Genomic DNA, 18,879 nt, shown 5'->3' on the forward strand with positions numbered 1-18,879 from the left:
TCTAATGAAATAAATGAATTAAAAAATATCATGTTACAGGGAATGCAAGTGAAGTTTTGTGCAGGATGGTATTAAATTATATATGTATGCAGTGTTTTACCTTTTTGAATGAACTAAGCTGTTGTATACCCTTAATTATACAACATTTAGATCCATTACGTCCTATGCGTTTTTATGAAAAAATTTGTCGGTGGAATGAAAATACTGTTTAAGAAACCAGAGACGACATCTAGGCTACCTGCAGCTCTGACAGAAAGTAAGTATGGGTGGGTGTGATGACAGTTGAGTGTGGGAGGGTGCACTGCGTTGGTGACACAGATAGCCAACTGCTCAACCTTAGCAATTGTTTGCACAGTGCTGAAGATATGGAGATAACACCAAAGACAAAATATATGTGTATAGTCCTATCATGATGCTCATTTACAGCTGTCAGGCCTAAAGAAATTAAAATGTTCTTCATTGACAAAAGTATTCTGAATTCCTAGTTGGATTTGATGAGGAATAAAATCCAAATATGAAATATGAAATATGAAGAGTGCCAAGCATTGATATTCCCAGTAAACTATGAGGATTAAGTGTTTGGTAAACAGTACGCCCTAAAACCTCTGAAGTCTCTGACAAACTGAATGTGGTCAATATGTGGATCAAATGGATAAACGCCACCAGATTTGAATGTCTGCATGCTCTATTGCTGGGTGATTGATATATGGTGAGTGACAATATATCTCCTGCACTTGAATGCAATCCCGTACAGTTCTGTCATACAACATATTTTCAATGCTGTAAAAGGAAATTAAATATTTTCGATGCTGAGCACAGAGATGACTGAATTTTAGGTAAAATAATCACATTTTTAATATAATTCAGTCCAGAACAACACAACAACCATAAAGTTTATAGCCTGAAAAAGTTATAGTGAAAATGAATTAACACATGAACAGCTAAAGAGGCAGTCTCAACAAATAGGCTAGTCTTCAAACTGAACTGAAGTGCTTTTGTTTTCTTTCTTTCTTTCTTTCTTTCTTTCTTTCTTTCTTTCTTTCTTTCTTTCTACTTTTTTCTGTTTGTGTTTTATGTCACTGTGTGCATGACTGAAGCGCTGACTGTTTGACTGTGTAAAATCTTGCCTCTGCTTTGATTAAATCATATTTTAAATTAAATTATTATCAATTAATTATATTTTTAGGTTTCCTGCTGTCACACAATATAAATGCTAATTTGTTACTGTTAATTAATTCCACTAATTCAACACTAATCAGTTAGTAACTTGATCAAATACATAGATGCAGTAGACCATCTCTGCCAATAGGGGGCATTAGTTGCATTAAGGCTGCCGGAAATACGTACCTACCCCGATACCAACGAAGAAGAAAAAGTAGTGCAACATGGCGACTCCCATGCATAGAATAATAGCCAGAAGACAAGCGTGAGTATAATTTAGATAACTATATAAATATGTGTCTTTTTCACTGTTTTGTGAACACTGTGGTGTTTGAAACTCAGGTGGTATGGAGGTTCGTGTTAGATAACACGTTAGGAGGTTGAATTACGAACACGTTCAGGGCTTCATGGAAACACAAATGCGCCGCGGTCTTTCTCCACAGTGCAGAATCACGAAGCTATCGGACTGTTTCCTGCTCTGAAACTCTTGTTTAGGCTTTCAACTCGTCATTTGTAGGTTTTAATACACTAATAACCGACGAGAGTTCATTTTATTCGAGATTACGATTCAAAATATGGCAAGTAACTGTAACTAACCGTGGGTTCGAGTTACACGTTGTTTCCCTTTCAAGAAGTAATCATGTCGAGAAAAACAACAGGATAATCTTGTTTTATATATCGACATATATATCTTGAGGTGTGTGTATGATGATTATAGCATCCCCACCCTGAGAAAATTAAGAGTTAGACAGCTAGATGACGTTAATGTGTCCTGTTACAGAATGATTTTGGCGTTTAAAGGAGCACTATGTAGTTTGGGGGAAGACATTTTAATTAAAAGAGAAAGATCTTAATTAACTGAATTTTTTTTAATGCTTAGACAAACCAAATTAACAACCTCTCTTCGTTTTCATGACTGGATACACTGAATAAACAAACAAACACAATTTCATACTGTTTTACTTTGTTTATATGTGGCGGACCCTGCCACCTTTCTGGCTTCAAACAGTGTTCTGGAGACCTTATTCTCCTCTGAGAACAGCTTGTTTATTCAGTTATGGAAAAGATAAATATTTGTATTATTACCTCATTAATATTGGTAAAAAGAAATCTATACGCCCCTTAACAACCTCATGACAACCAATATGAAAAGGGTAGTGACATCGCTGATCAAAACCAAATGTTAAGAAAGGTCTTGTATCGGGTTTGACGCAGACCACCTTCTAAATAAGGCTATTTTATTAGCATTTACCTCATTACTTTTAAAACAAATTACGTTTTAAATCAGTGTTATCTATTCATACATAACCGTTTTCCTTGCTTCCATTATGGAACATATGAATATTTCTGAGTTTGTATTATTACCTCATTAATATTGTAAATATTAAAATTCTGAGTTTGAATTTCTTCTCCAAAACTTCATAGTGCCCCTTTAAACAGACCAAAACAATAATGACTTATTTTATGTATGTAAAGAGAGTTCTGCGATCACTAGAAAAGCATTAAGCTATGTGACTTGGACAGCCTGTGAGTGTTATTTACTTATTGCTAAAGAAATAAATAAACTATCCTTTGCATCAACTTCATGTATAATGTGAAATGCCCATAAGGAAAATCCTGTCAACTTAACTAAGAAATTATTAGAACTACTGCTACTTACTAGAGGAGGTGGTTGTTTTGTTTATCCTCATTGAGATATGACTGTTTTAATACACACAGGGAGGCAAACAAACAACATGTCCGCTGCCAGAAGTGTTTGGAGATGGGACACTGGACCTATGAATGCACAGGGAAGAGGAAATATGTGCACAGACCGTCAAGAACGACTGAGATGAAAAAGAAACTCAAGGAGAATGAAAACAAACCCCTCAGCATTACTGGGTAAGGTGTCTCCATCAGTTCACTGCTTGTGACAAACAGACAGTGCCAACGCCACTAAGATCCATGTTTAAGGTCACAACATACATTGGCAGTGCTATCAAGTTGGTCAGAAGTCACTTTCTGGGGTTATTCCTTCTGCCAGGCTGTTCAGTGTTTTAATGCATCGAGTTGCATTAAGCCACAAATTTCATCACAGCCTCTTCTGAGAAAAACAACTTAATAAGATCAGTTGGTGCACGAAATGTGCTTCAGATCTCTCCAAACATCTTGTGGCGCATTGTTCAAATTATTTGTTGGCAGAATGGCACACCATGGAGCCAAAAGTTGTGATATTGTTTCTATTTTTTCTCTCACTGCCACTGTGTTGTGGTTGCGTGCACATAAGAGTTATCCGGTGAGAGGGCTGTGGAAGATGTTTAATGTAATGGGTTATTTTCAGCTCACAGCAGAGCCATTTGGCAAGTTTGACTAACTAACAGACAAGGGTGTTCAGAAGATGACAGGATTTTGTTTATAGGATGTACAGTTTCTGGCATTCGATGGTAGAGAGCCTCATTTGTTCACTTGGACTGCCCAGTCTTTTTTTGTGTCTGCCATTTTGGCTCAGTAATCATCAGGTCACGAGTTAGACGCCTCTGAACAGGAGAGAAGCTGGTGTTCTCATTTTTAGGCCATACAATTATCTGCTCTGCTAGACAGTCTGGATGAGGTGTGTGTCCACACTGGTATGATTTTCATGGTTGTCGCAGTCAGTCAGGTAATTTGGCTCTGACACTAAGCTTTCATGTTGTAAGACACTGTGTACCATGGAGCGTTAAAAATATCAGCTTAAACGGGGACACTGTCTTATTCAGGAAATGACGCAAACTGACAGTAACTAAGTCTATACTTTAAAACCGTCACTGTACAATAACTGACCCATTAGCAGACGACAATGTTGTTGCTTTTTATCGCCATCTAGAGGACGTAATGATAAATACAGAATCCTGTGTTAACAACTGTTCAATGTCAATATTTCCCTTTTAACATGGTGGAATTGATTGCATCATTATTGTCAGTGCTTGTACTAAACAAGGTATCCCTGTTTAAAACCTGCAGTCTGTACTGTATGCAACTACTATGCTGTACTACTACAACACATAGTCCAACTTTATTATTTATGAGTCCCAGTCAACACTAAGCTTAATGTCAAATAAATGTCAAGGCTGTTAATGCTGTTGCTTTTCTCTCTCTTTACAGACCAGGAAACGAAGGCTCCAGTGAAAAGAAAGTAAAAAAGAAGTAAGTAGGATGTTTATTCAACCATCTTTGTACAATGCTGAATGTTTTGGCTTCATACATTCAAGTGTTTTGATGTGAAACAAGTAAGCGGACAGGCACTCTTTATATAATACATACTTAAATATCCTGGCCAAATTATACTTTTACATTTTTGGTGAGTGAACTGTACAGTTTAGTAGTCCGCTACTTTTTAATATGAATAACTAATTTAGTTACATGTATTTATTAGCAGGTAAGTAGTAGTATTCATACCTAGTTGTATGTAATTTTTAAAAGAAAAAAGATACATGAAGGCTTTAACATTGCTGTTCTTATTACCTTGTCTAGCTAGCTATTTCAGAAATATCCCTGTAATTCACTTTGCATTTATAATGAATGTTGACATAGATACCATTCATCAGGGAAGCTTCTCCAGGTCTGCTGACTAGTGAGGAGTCCTTGGGAATTTCAATTTGTTTCAGTCGTTCGAATGATGTCCCCCGGGGGTCAGTAAGGTCACATGTGAGTCACATGAAAGTCACGTGAGAGTCGCACCCGGGTGTGTGTCAGGTTTAAATTGGTGTGAAAATCTAATCTTGCCTGCGAAAGGATGTCAGGATATTTCTGGATGGTAGAGGATCTCCTTCGCAGTATTACTGTCCCGTTCTTGTTTCGAAGACTGAACATTATTAACAAAAGTGTGACGTAACAGTTCCCCTCGAATTGATGACTTTGAGCCTCTACAGTTTGTTAAAATGGCTTAAGCAGGTATCTTATAGACCAGTAGTAGTAGTAAATGCTTTCATATGTAACAAGATGCTACTATTTCATCAAATTGCCGTTGTGATGGCTTCTAATTAGAGCCCGTCCGATACTCGATTTTTGGGGCGAATATCAATATGAGGAAGTAAAGCATAAAATATACAAATTTTTTTGCAATGATCCCTCAAACATTTGCAACAAAGATATGTGACGGAGGCAGGCAGGATATTTTACAGTGTAACATCAAACTTTATCATCCAAAATGGCATCAGTGCACTGAAACAGTCAACTTCTGGAAATTTAATAATTATACATTACCCAAAGCATTTTAAGCTCTAAAATATCAGATCATATCGGAAAACATATACACAGATATACCTATATATCTGTGATAGGCCAATATCTGCCAACCACAATATTGTTTGGGCTCTAGTTCTAATCCAGTGCTTTTCAGTGCCTGCTTTTAAAAATCCTAATGTGGCTGTATTTATGTGCGGTTTGTTCATGTCTCAAAGGGTCATGAGTGCAGATGTTAATCAGTTTTATAAAATGTTTAGAACTTGCAATGACATGCTTTAATTTTTGTGTTTAGCTGCCCAAAGGGAAAGTTACTGTTGTTGATATCATCTAAATATTTGTGTGTATATGTATATATATATGTGTGTGTGTGTGTGTGTGTGTTTTGAAAAAGCACAGGTGTGACCAATAATGTTAATGATGGCTCCATCCCACATTAAGTGTGTCAGGAAGCCATGACCGTGAGTGATTATGCACAATATCAGAGCCATGGAGCCAGCTCACCTAAATGGAATGCAGCCATCATTAATATGATAAATTCCACCTGTGCTTTTCCTGCTTTGACAAGTCAAAACGTCTGCCGTGAAAGGGCCCTTTTCACGACCCAGGTGTTACTAATTACATTAATGGCTCGTTCTCACAAAGCCGTGACAACGAGCCAGCATGCACAGTAAGAACCCTGAAACTGAAGCATTAATGTTTTTATCTACATCTCTGCGTTTCCTACTGTGGCATGTCAAAATGGCCCATACTTTTAAGTACTATTTTACAGCTGTACAGACTGTAAAGCCCTATGAGACAAACTGTGATTTGTGATACTGCTAGCCTTTTTTTTTTTTTTAATCATTCCCAAATGAATCAAATTCATAGGCCTTTCTCACAGCAGCCGTTGTTTGACTTGTCGCAACAGGAAAAGCACAGGTGGAACTAATAGCCTGAACGACGGCTCAGTTTCAGCAGTTATTTCAGTGCAGTGCACAAATTAATAATGTTATTAGCCTCACCTGTTTGCCAAGTTAAAATTCCCTGTTGTATGACAGAAGTTAAACCACTGACTTGCATTACAGATATATAAATACAGATTTGTATTTGACCTGTGGCTTTGTCACAATAATGTGGAATGGGTTTTACAGTTTATAAACCACCCATTATTCAGTGTGGACTTCACCATCTCTGTAGAGAGTTTGTGTTGTGTGTAGCTGCTGAATTTGTATTAGAGTGGCATGCCATGCTTGTCTATAGGTGGGAGGGGCAGATGCCGTCAGTCAAGTGATGGCTGGTGACTATGAGGAGGTCTAGCTGTCACTTTCCCCCTCATAAAAAACAATGACAAGGCCGTGATGGGTGAAACTGATCTGAGTAGTGAGCTGTACTATACTGGTATGCACACCATCCAAAGAAAAATAAGGTTTTCTCAGTTTAAGTAAAACAAACGAAGAAAAACCTGGCAGATAAACATCTTTTACCTTGTAGATGGAGAGTTTTGTTTGTAAAGTAGGTAAACAGAACGTGTCAGTGTATCTGAAGAACAGCCATAGAGATAAAAAGTAGTTCAAACTCACTGCACATCTTTTATCTTCTCATCTCCCCCTGTGACAGGTACACCATGAGACCTTAATAACAATAGACACCGTTCTGTTCTCCGCGCTCATGTTTTTTCTTTGTGCTCCGCCACTTGCTCTCAGGGCTAAAGACACCAGCGACAGCAGCAGTGATTCAGACGGCTCCTCCAGTGACTCATCGTCAGACAGCAGTGACTCTTCCAGCTCCTCTTCAGATGACAGCGACAGCAGCAGTGACAGCGACAGCTCTTCTTCATCCTCCTCTTCCTCCTCCTCCTCTTCATCCTCTGACAGCTCAGGCTCAGGAAGCAGCAGCGATTCAGATCAGGGACCTCCGAAGAAGAAGAAAAAGAAGAAATGAACAGATACACTGGAATAGTCGGATTTTCCTGTTGTTGTTTGTTTCCCAAAGTAATTTTAGCTATCCACTTTTCTTTTTTTTCCTTTTGATCAGATCTGAGTGGACACCTTTAGGGCTGTAAATCTCACAGTTGCATACTGCTCGTATTGGTTTTAGCAAAAATGCAGATCGGAAAGATGTTATCAGGTTTTGTTTTCAAAACTTATCTCCCTCGTTTCTTCTATCAATGTGATATTTTCTCATGTTTTTAGGTCTACTGAGGATAAACAATTTAGATATGTGAGGAAACTAATGTGCATATTCATGTTGAATTTGTGATTTTGTACTAAAGTATATTTTTAGTCAAACTCGATCTGTACAGCTCACAACCTTAAGAAAGCAACACTTATCTAGTGCTGAAAAGACATTGATGCGAGACCTTTTAAGTGATACTGTATACAATTTCTGTTTCTTAAATTTTTCATTAGTTTGAAGTTAAAAGGTCTCCTTTCTGTGATATTGCAGTTGCTTGTTTTCGTTGTAAAATAAACATGACTTGCTTTTGTTTTTAAGATTCTTGCGTATTCACTATTGTAAAATGTTTAAACACATTATGACGACTTTATATATATATATGTTCACAACTCAAAATTTCTTAGGGATACTGGGATAGTTTAGTGTTTCACTTGATTGTTTATTCTGTGACACATCTGAATTTTTATTTTGTGTTTTGTGAATATTTCTGGTCCCCAAAAATAATGAGACATCATCTGACTTTCATTGCATATCCACGCACATATGTGCACCCCTATCCCAATATCCCTAACTTATTTTGAGTAGTGTATATGAATTTGAGAATAAGATGATAATAGATTTATTTTTTATTAGGTAATGTGCAGGATATTTCTGATAATGTTGTCATCTGCTTGGATAATATAAAGTGAAGGTGTTCGGAAATGTTTCATTGTGAACCTGGATGATGATAACGGCACAAAACTCCACAGTGCTGCAGGTTAGTCATCAAAATGTGTGTTGTGTGTTTGCAGCTTGAGTTATGTTTGTTTTTTTAATGCACTGGGGCTAAAGCTGCAGAAATCAATGATTTTGAATCTGCTTGATCAAACATTAATTGTCTTTTTGGAGGTGTAGTTGTTATTTTTGGCTTGCTTTCCTTGAAGTGAGGGCCTAAAATATCCAATATAGACTAATCTAATCAGTCAGGTGACACTGAATTTACAGTTTATGTTCATTAAAAATATAGTTGCATGTCAAATTTAACCCAGTTCCTTCAACCTGCGTTCAAATAACACGACTTTACACTTGCAAATTGCGTGCAGTGCATACACTCTTAAGCATCAGTCAACAGCAGGGAACAATGAATCGCCCTCCGTGATTTCCGTCCTGAACGTCAAGTCTGAACAACCTGTGCGTCACAGGAATGATGCATTCAAGTCATGTCGGAATTGTCAGTATCAAATAAATGACCCTTACCTTGACACTGTCCAATACACGGTTCACTACATTTCACTTAATCCCGTATCGGTGATCGACAAACATGCCCGCTGTCAAAACAACGATTTCTCTTAAGTTGTAATAATTGATTTAACTTAAGTTTTCAAATTGTCTTTCGTCCCACTACTCCAGAAATGATCTCCTCTCTCTGTCACGTTTACCAAAAAGTAACTTCCCCATCATGTTTACTTGCATGGGTGATTGGTTTGAGCTAATTCCGACAGCTCTTGAAGGCAGCACGGCTTGCTGCCATCCATGCATCCAGTCCTGTCTGTGGTACCTGCTGGCTACTTAACTTAGCTAGCAGCCTTACCTATCAGTCACTTCTGTTCAGGAATAACAAAATGAACGAGAGACAAAATGATTTTATTTTGTCTTCCGCTCGATGCGCAGTTGCATTTTAAGCAAAAGATGGAGACCATCCATTTGATTTTAGTATTTTAGCTGTTAAGCGTTTTGCTGAGTCCATTTTGCCCGTAACTGGAAGTGGAAAAGACAAAGAGAAAAGAGCTTTCCAATAGCTAGAATGGTTTGGGCCTAAAAAGAAGACAAGAGGTAAGGATGCCGAACATCACAAAAGATGCCATTTGGTGATTAACTGTACTTGGTGGATGTCTGACATTTGGAGCGAATGTTATTTTAAATTTCCGCAGAAAATTTCAATGGTTTCATAGCTAGCTAGCCGCTAGCCTAGCCTGTAACCGCTACTAGCAGATTTGGCTAGCTAACAGTATGCTAAAGCAAAGATGCAGGTAGTCCTGTAGGTAGCGTGTTAGCTCCTGCTAAATGTGTAGACCTTGTAGCCATTTATGAGTTCTGCTGACGGCCAAAAAAAAATGATTGTTCAAATTAAGATAACGCTAAACGTTACTGTTATCCGTGCGGTGGCTTTCCGTCCTCGGAAAGCAAGCCAAGCATCGTAGTGATAGTGGTCATGTTTCTGTTCATGTAATGTTGGCTAACAGGTCATGACGTCTGATGTTTGTGTTTTCTGTGTTTAGCCATCGTTGACATAACTTCCACGGCTAACTTTGCTAACTATTACTAATTTCCGTGATCGACAGGGACGTAATTATTTGACATTCACGCAAAGTGTAGACGATGAACGAGCTGCGCACAGTTTGTTTATCATGCAAATAACTGTTACCCAATTCAGCTTCGTGAATCAAGCTGTAGATGGACTCTGAAAGCTGAACTACTCAAAAACGATCAACAAATATTGTATTTGCGTGCAGTTTCTGTGCCGTAAACAGCACAATTTAACTAATCCGAGGCCCATAACAGTCGTTAGTTTCCCCACAGTGACTAGCAAAAACTTTTGGGTTTGTTTTCCTGTACGTTAGCCTCCGTGCTTTTATTTTGTCACATTACACTCGGTGCCACTCCTAGCTGCCTTAAATCTTCACCCTAATGAGTCTCAATTACTATTAAAACTACGAACAGTCCTATGTGTCTAGCTTTGGTCTAGGAAAAAGGACAGCTGATATGCTTTTCTAGGAAGCCATTTTACGTGCCACAGTTGGGGGAAGGGCCAGAAAATGCATCATAAGTCCGGAGTAGCTCTTAACAGTTTTGAATATCACTGCTACTTGTGCAGGGTAGACTTGGCACATCAGGGAAACAAGGGCAGAGCTATCAACTTGTTTATCTTGGTTGACACACCATGGTGGGGGGAGGCCTGAGGTCATGAACTCGTTTATTGCAGGTAGCTGTGAATTGGCACAACATCAGTTGTCAGCTGGTAGATGGAGGTTTTTTTTTAAGGCTGTTTTGATGATAAAATCTGAACGTCTTTCTACTCTTCAAGACAATGACACCCAGCTGTAGTACTTGCATCATTAAGGCGTCACTCTGTAAGAAGGATTTTCTGAACACACCAGTGGATATAAGCTCAGTCTGAGTAAGCGTGTCAAGCGTTACACCTCGCAGTGTTAAAGGTCCAGCGTGGTGGATTTAGGGGCAGAAACGCAACATGATATTTACAATTATGTTTTTATTGGGGTATAATCGTCTGCAACTTGTTTTTTGTTACCTCAGACTGAGCCTTTTATAGCTACAAAGGCAGCTGGACCTTTTCCACAGAGTCCGCCATGTTGCACCCCCTCGTTTCTACTGTAGCCCAGAACGGACAATCCAAAAAACTTGCTCTAGACAGGGCCTCTTGCGTAGGGGGTGGTGAAATGAGGGGTTGCAATCTACAACCTCACAGGACCTTTAAAGCACATGTAAACTAGGGCTGTACCTAATGATTATTTTCATTGTCGAGTAATCTGTCAATCATTTTTTTCAATGAATTGATCTGTTGTTGGTCTGTAAACTGACAGAAAATTTGTAAAAATGTCGGTTTCCCTAAGCCCAAGAAGACATTGTCGAATGTTTTGTTTTGTTACAAAGGATATTCAGTTTACTGTCAAAGAGGGGTAAAGAAACCAGGAAATATTTACATTTAAGAAGCTGCAACCAGAGAAATTCGACTTTCTTTAGTTCCTTAAAAACTCAACTAGGACCTTTTTTAAAATGCTTTGACATTTATAGCAGAAAAAACTAAATCTGAAAGCATAAGGCCTTTGCCAAACTTGCGTAAAAGGTGTAACATGAAAGCAATATGTCAAAAACTTAAACCGATATATCGGACAGAGAACCTAGCGATACTGATGCTGATGTGTTGAGAGCTGTTTCAGTGATTTATCAGGCTAGGACAAAAATCAATGTAAGTATAAATAACATTTATCCGTCTTATTGCACAGTTTATTTTTCTTTGAGATGAGGTGGAAGCATGTGACTGCAAGATGACTGGGCGTTGTAGTTGTAGACAGTCATATGAGACATGAGCAAAATATGAGGTGTCTCCCAGTGTCATTTTGGTTAATTGTGTGAATATTAGTAAAACCCTCCTTTCATAATCAAAGTAAACAAAGTCAAGCTAATGCAGTCAATCTAACGGTGGTCAGGCAGATAAAAGGTTTGTTCTGTCTTCTTGTGCTCCCCGTGACGCAGCTCGCTGTGAAATCCTCTCCACTTCCTGTTTAGGTTTTGCTCTGCGGCTTTAGTGTTAACGTTTCCTCTGCAGCCAAGCGAAGGGCACATTTTTGGTTGAGATGTTTTGGTCACTTGTTTTGTCCTTTCCAGACAGAGGAGTGGGCACATGTTTTCTTTAGCTCTGACACGTCCGTTGTACAGCGTGGTTGTAGTGCAAGTGTGGTTTAGCAGTCTGGATATTTGGAAAATGAGCCATACGTAGTTTCAGACAACATCGAGTAATTGTGCAAGATTGTAGGGCAGCCCTCTCAAAACTGAGACGTCCACGTCTGAATAAACCAAAAGTCCTCCTTTATCTCGTCTTATCACCTTCATCTTCTTCTGCCTTTGATGGTTGGAATTAATTTATCAAGCAAAGTCAAAAAGGAATCGTATCTAGGCAATCATCTGGTTTGTTTATTGTACCGATTCTCCTGCATTTTTCTTTAAACCTATCCAAAGTCGGAGCTAATTGTGTCTCCAGCTAAGGCCTATAAGTTTATAATCAAATCTCATTTCCTTTACAAAGAGAAGTCGAAAGTAAGTTGTTTGAAGGCTCGTCTTCCAGAGTCAGAGCCAGTTTAATTAGCCCCGAATCTAATCAGACATCAGCAGCTCTTTTTTTATCCCTCTGTACTGTTGCTCACACAGCAGAAAAATATGCTACTCACTGTGTCCTGACCTCGTGCATCTGTTCTTCAGCTTTTGTTCTCCGAGTTAAGCTCTCATGTGGGTATCTAGTCAGGTGTAGGTGAAGCTCATTAAGGTCATTTCATTTTTACAGATCTGGCATACATCCAGTCTGTGAGATACTGCTCTGTAATATCAATCAGGATATGATAAACATCAGTTGTAGTCTATCGCAGCACTAATACTTAGGATGAACAGCAATGAAATGCTTTGGCATTGCTAGCAGTAACACTATACGATATAACAATTATTCATTTATGTTATACAGAAAGATAACAACTTTGTAATGAATGATTAAAAAGACACTAATGTGGCTAACTTTAGCTTCTTGTACAATTTTTAATTTTTCATCAGCTGATGTCTTCATTCACATTTGGCCACAGCACGTATCAAAGCGCCTGGACTGGGGGTGCATGGGGTTTATTTTGAGGTTCACAGTAGTAAGCTATAGGTTGCATGTTTCTATTTGTAGGCAGGCAGATATTTCAGTGTCAGATGAAGTCCAGACTGCACCCTGAGTAATAAGATGCTGACTGATAAATGGGAAACCCTTCAATAGGGTTGGGTTAATTTTTGACTATTGTTATCACATGTGATAAATAGGAATGACTGCATGTTGTTGTTGTATAGGTTGCATGATGCTCTCAGTTTTGATTTGCTTAGGTCATGTTTCAGCTATTGGAGGAGTTTTTTCTCAAAGGTAAAATGACCCTGATTAAGGAGCGATTCATGTTTTAGGTGTGTAATAGACTATTTTAAGTCTGCTTTGGAGTGTTTCATGTAAGTAAGCTTCAGGCTAAAAGAAGCCCTGATATAACAAAGTTTAGGGTTGATTTATATAACAAAGCCAAGTGTTTCTTTCGTATTAGGCCTTGTAAATTTTAAGCAATTTCCTTATCTTAATGATCAACAATCAGTTAAAGTCTAAAGGCATCCAAAATGCATACATGTGAAAGAATACCTTATCTGTCACACCTCCTTCCTAAACATTCACAAACAGTGCTAGCAGTAGGCAGGTAATGGCAAGCAACCAAGAAAAAGACGATGAGGACATCAACTCCCTTCTCAGGAATAAGTCTGGAAATATTTCCAAGGAAGTTAATGTCCTCATCGTCTTTTCCGCTAACTTGTTGCTCTCGTTATGGCAATATCAGCTGCTCTGTTTCAACAATGTAAGGCTGTAAAAACGTACATGCAGGTATGAAATTCAACCTTGATGTTTTGCCAGGAGACTTAAACCAACAGTGAGTAGGAAAAAGTTGAAATAATACGTGTAATTTGTTAAGAGTCCGCTACAGGCTTAAGGTAATAATGCTGACTAGCAAACATGAATTGTTTTGTCTCCATGACAGTTTATATTGTGCCAAATTTGACACTTTTCTTAAATGTTCCTGTTGTTTAGCTGTGCTTTATGTGCGTTAGTGTAGTCAGTTTAAAGCCCATTTTACTGCAGATAACCGCTTAAAGTTATTTACAACTGTTTATGTGTTGTTTCTTCTGGACAAGAGCAGAAGAGAAAGGGGTGGCAGCTTCTTCTCTAACTGATTGTGATAAATAGGCAGATAATATCGTCTCATATCAATCGCAGGCCGCTGAATTGAACCTAATCATAATCGTGTCATGGCAGACTTTGTGTTGTTGGCAAATATTGCATCGTTGTCCAAAGATTTCGTATAATAATGTGTCATAATGAAACTGGTTATTTACTTTGGCGGTGCCCAAAACGGCTTGGGTGCTGCACCTAAGCCTTATAATGGGGAAAACCCTTCAAATTAATTAGGTGTCACTCACTTGTACACATAATTGCTGCTCATTCTCCCACTAATACTGTAGTTACTAAACAAGATGAACCATTATGAGAATGCTGTGCTTAAAGGCTTTATTAGAAGTGATATCTTAAACACATACGTCTCATTAAAGAATCACGGCCGTCCCTCAGCAGAGCTTTTTTTCATTTTAAAGATGAGTCTTTTGTCCAGTATTCCTGCTTGTAAAGCTTGTTTACTCTTCAAGTCTGTTCACCTAAAGGATTTTAACAGGACGTTGGTAAACATTGGGTGTTTACTGAACGTGCTGGAACATGCTGAGCTTAAACTGTAGGTGCATCATACACATTCAACACTGTAGTGTGTTGAATGAATATTGACTCAAAGCCAAAGGGAGTGACTGTAATTGTTCAAATCCTACCGTAGATCAGATACGGGTGAATGGAGTCATGCAGAAAAAGTAAAGCCTTTTGACCAGCTTGGTGTGCACGTTGAAGAAGTTGAATGACGTAGGTTCTTTGGAAACGTTGCCGACATAATTGAGGGTTGTGTGTCATGTCCCACTAACAATGTAGCAGAAAAAAGTGACCTGAACATTGTGTTATCGGTGTCAAATGTGCTGCAATTGAGAACATTTTCTTCCTGAGCTCTTCTGACGTTATCTGTCAAGTCGAAATCCATGTGAACATCTCAGGTGCTTACAGTCTAGTTACATATGCTATTTAACTTTTGAGAGACGCTTTTAGTTCAATTTAATAACATAAAACTTTGGCAGCTGTTTTAAGTTTTAGTCTCAGTTAGGTTTTTAGGTGAAAATACTTTATAGTCACATTGTAGTCATTTTTCAGCTCAGCTCAAGTCAAAATATATTAGTCCAGTTTTAGTCGACAAAAAGTTGTTACATTTTTGTCAACTTTCTAGTCAGAGTTTAAGAAAAGCGAAACATACTTTTCATCATTGTTATGATGGTCATCGTTGACCAATATTTTTTATCATCATTTTCGTTTACAAAATAAACACTGATTTCTTGGCATGAAAAAGTCAGTCCTAGATGTATAAAGTGACGTACACATTTAGATGGTAGCATCAGAGCTGTGTTCTTTGACAACAATACGTCTCGCCTCTCAGTAAACCGGTTCACTGGATTTCAAATATGTAAACTCTACTTAATTGATATTTCATTAGTTAGTTTTTCTTTTTAAAATGCAGAATAGCCACAACACTCAACCCTGATTGGTAAATGCAACCAGCTCCCCCTGACTCGGGGATAATGCACGCCTGCTGAGTGAAGGCATTCCAGCCAGTGAGTCAGTTCAAATACTTCAAACCTGCCTGAATGAAAGGATGTTAGCAGTTGTTTAGAGAACATGCCAATCAAGATTTAGAGACTTGTTTTGATATGTTAATTAGAGCTAATCTGAAGCCAAGGAGAAATATTCAAGCAGGAACTAAAGGATCCTGAAAACTCAGACCTAATCCTAATTTTGACATTGTCTTCAACAAACCTCAACAGCTAAATACTTTGACATGAAAGGCACACAGAAAATAAGGCTTATTCTTTACTCCTGTTATTGTGTGACTGAGATAATTCTTCATACTGGCACAGGAATATGTGCAGTTTAAGAGGGCTGATTTAAAGTCTCTCCATTTTCAAAAACCCTTATTATTTTGGTAAGTTTCTGATATAGTCCTTGTCCTAGCAGCAGTCACCCAAACAGCTGCTTATATGAGGCAGTTTTGCAGCATTTGAATGGACACTCCCTCTGGAATGTCTGTTGTCAGCAGGTTTGCTTCAAAAGCACCAGGGTAGGTGGCACTCGCTGCCCATCTGCACCCACTACTGAGTATTTGTTCAGATACATTGTTATCTTTGTAAACCACACTTGTACAAAATCCAGGAAACCATTTATGACTAGGGCTGCAAATAAAGATGATTTTTGTCGATCAATTGATTAGTTGTTTGGTCTATAAAATGTCATAAAATAGTAAAAAAAAAGAAATGATGCCCTCAGATGTCTTGTTTTGACCATAACCCATATATATTTAGTTTACTGTCATAAAGGAGTAAAGAACCTAGAAAAATGTAAGAAGCTGTAATCAAATCATTTGGACTTTTTTTCTTGATAATTAGTCAAACAGATTAATCAGTAATCAAAATAGCTGGTGATGGATTCAATAGTTTACAACTACAAAATTAATTGTAGTAGGTAAACAGCTTAACTGAATATACTATGCCTTTGTTTGTTTTTTATGACATTTTGTGACACATTTAGGAGTAAAAACAGCAGCCAAAAACTTTCCAAGTTAAAAGTTGTAACATGAAACTAACAAAATAACACACATATGAAAATATTGAGTAAATAGTCCAGGTGATGCAGTGATGTGTGTGTGTGTGTGTGGCTACAACTGCTGCACAAGATCATGTCACAATATTTAACCACAGTGCGTGTAGATATTGCGATAATACCGTTACAGTAAATTGGCCTTGATAATCGTAAATGTCTGATATTGTGACAGCCCTAGTTGACAATTAATTGATTCAGTTTGTGACATGAAAGTTTGTTTTTATTTTATGTAACTTTTTGACTCAACGTGATGCTGTATTTACTTTTTAACCTCCAGTATTCACATGCAAATGACTTGATGTGCCTCAGAGCTGTTTAGTTTATAGCAAGTTGGTTGGTGCAGAGTGTTAAGATGTTAGATTCTGTAGCAATGCTATCACATATCTTTGTAGGTACTCTACTTACGAGCTTTGTCATTGATTAAATCAACCAGGGATAGCAGTCTGCTTCTGTTTATAAAAGGAAATGATATATATAATTGATGTGCTGAAAATAACTGACTACTCCTTACAAGTATGAACTTAAACGGAGAGAGAGATTATAAGAAGGCTGTGTTGTAGATTCATTGTCTTATTTCAGAAAACATCAGCCCTGGGTGTAAAAACATGGAGCCCTTCTCAAGATTGTAAAGTTTCCATTGACGATTACATCTTCAGACAAGCTATGCATTTCAAAGTGTCACAATAAAGCAATTGTGAACTGAGTCAAAGGGAGTTTCCCAAGTTTGGACCTCATCTTTTTATGTCCGGACTTTGCATTATCTTGTCAATTACACAGAAACTAAACAGCACATCATAAAGATCATGAATGTTCTGGCAACAGCATCATGCATGCTCCTGTCGTGAAATTTTTTAAATGACCATAGAAGTCACGTGAAACTATAATCTTTGTTCCTCTTCTTTATTTGTGCTTCATTGCAACAAAAGTCCTTTGTGATCAAATATAAGAAACATTCATAATTTACGTGTTCGGTTCGGTTAAAACGGACCCTGGTGCATTTTCCAGGTTAGTGTTGTCCATTTGGGCTGGTGTGAAAGCTGTCAGTTGAACCCTAGTTCGGACCAAATTACCAGAATGGACGGATATTAGATTTTAAGCACAATTTCAAGCGCTTTTTTTCTAATTTCGTCTACTGATTGTGAGCTGCACAGAAAGCGATCTTATAATTGATCTGTAGCCAAGCCGTGTATTTGTTGAAGTCCATTCATATGGGAACGTGTATGCATGTCGGTGGAGTATTTTCCCTGATTATTAGGTTAAAAGTTGTTAAAACTGCTGTGTTTGTAACCTACTGTGACCTTTTATTGAAGTCCATTAAAAAGTGTGTGATAGCAACGCCACAGTAATAAGCCCCAAATCATTACTGTACAGGACGTGTCCCTTTCATCCCGTCTCTGCCTTTTAGTCATTATTCAACATCACTTCACAAGGTTGTTATATTCAAGTACAGCCACAAAGCCTCTTATCACTTGATGTTGATCCTTTAATCTAGCACACATCACTTCAAAATGTGCTAAACTTTCTTGGGGGAACATGTAATAAAATAACCTACAAACTTAAATTAAGTAAATAAACTTTGAGAAGGACCAAGTTTCAGGCAGCATGTAAAAAACAGTTTGGCTTAAAAAAATCTGAATTTTGGAAAAAGCTGAAGGGAACACGCAGGGATCTCTTTGATAGTTATCTGTAGTATATCAAGGAGCCAGAGCCAGATCGAAAAATCAACCCAAACATAACAGGAAACCTGTAGAGAGTTACCAGATGTGAAATGACATGATGCTGCCAGTTTTTGTTCTAGATAACAATCCTCGCGACATGCGATGTTAACACATTTGCCAGCCCGTGTCATCATCATCATATTCGGCTGATGAAAACATCTCCCTGGTTGTTACAGCCGGAAACCGTGCGTTGTCTCTTTAACAGTCCGCACTGGTGCTTTGCCCTGTGCTTGGGGCATAGTGGAGGGAGGGAGGGAAAGGGAGGTTGTTGATGGAAAGACGGGACGTGATTGGCTGGGCCATGCTCAGGGCAGTGACATCACATGGAGGAGAGGTCCTGTGGTGTAAAATAACATCTCCTTTTATGGGACGAGCTGGAGCGTTCCATTCTCGGAGAGAGGTGAAATTTTAGTTCACCTTTCGCTGCTCCCTCAATGCTGTTCTTGTCTCTGTGGATTGACTCCCTAATTGGCCTGTGAGGCTGTTTTATTAATTAATTTAGTTTATTCCAAGATAATTTACTTATTTAGTGTTTATCCTCTGCCGCTTATTTTATTATCTTTGTTT

The 18,879-nt window shown here is 38.2% G+C and overlaps 2 protein-coding genes across 2 annotated transcripts in view; both read left to right on the forward strand.

The window, feature by feature from the left end:
- Positions 1–1,349: 1,349 nt before the first annotated feature.
- zcchc10 (zinc finger, CCHC domain containing 10) lies at positions 1,350–7,466 on the forward strand. The gene is made up of 4 exons (XM_073479638.1): positions 1,350–1,426; positions 2,881–3,042; positions 4,282–4,323; positions 7,047–7,466. Exons 1-4 carry the CDS (start codon positions 1,386–1,388, stop codon positions 7,282–7,284), a joined length of 483 nt encoding a protein of 160 aa, XP_073335739.1. The 5' UTR covers positions 1,350–1,385; the 3' UTR covers positions 7,285–7,466.
- A 1,605-nt stretch (positions 7,467–9,071) lies between these two features.
- aff4 (AF4/FMR2 family, member 4) overlaps positions 9,072–18,879 on the forward strand; it is a 36,828-nt gene continuing 27,020 nt past the window's right edge. Inside the window, exon 1 of the mRNA XM_073479096.1 lies at positions 9,072–9,330. The gene's annotated coding sequence lies outside the window, so the exon portion shown is untranslated. The remainder of the gene's footprint in view (positions 9,331–18,879) is intronic.

This window comes from Pagrus major, chromosome 13 (assembly GCF_040436345.1).
Source record: "Pagrus major chromosome 13, Pma_NU_1.0".
Classification (NCBI taxonomy): Eukaryota; Metazoa; Chordata; class Actinopteri; order Spariformes; family Sparidae; genus Pagrus; species Pagrus major.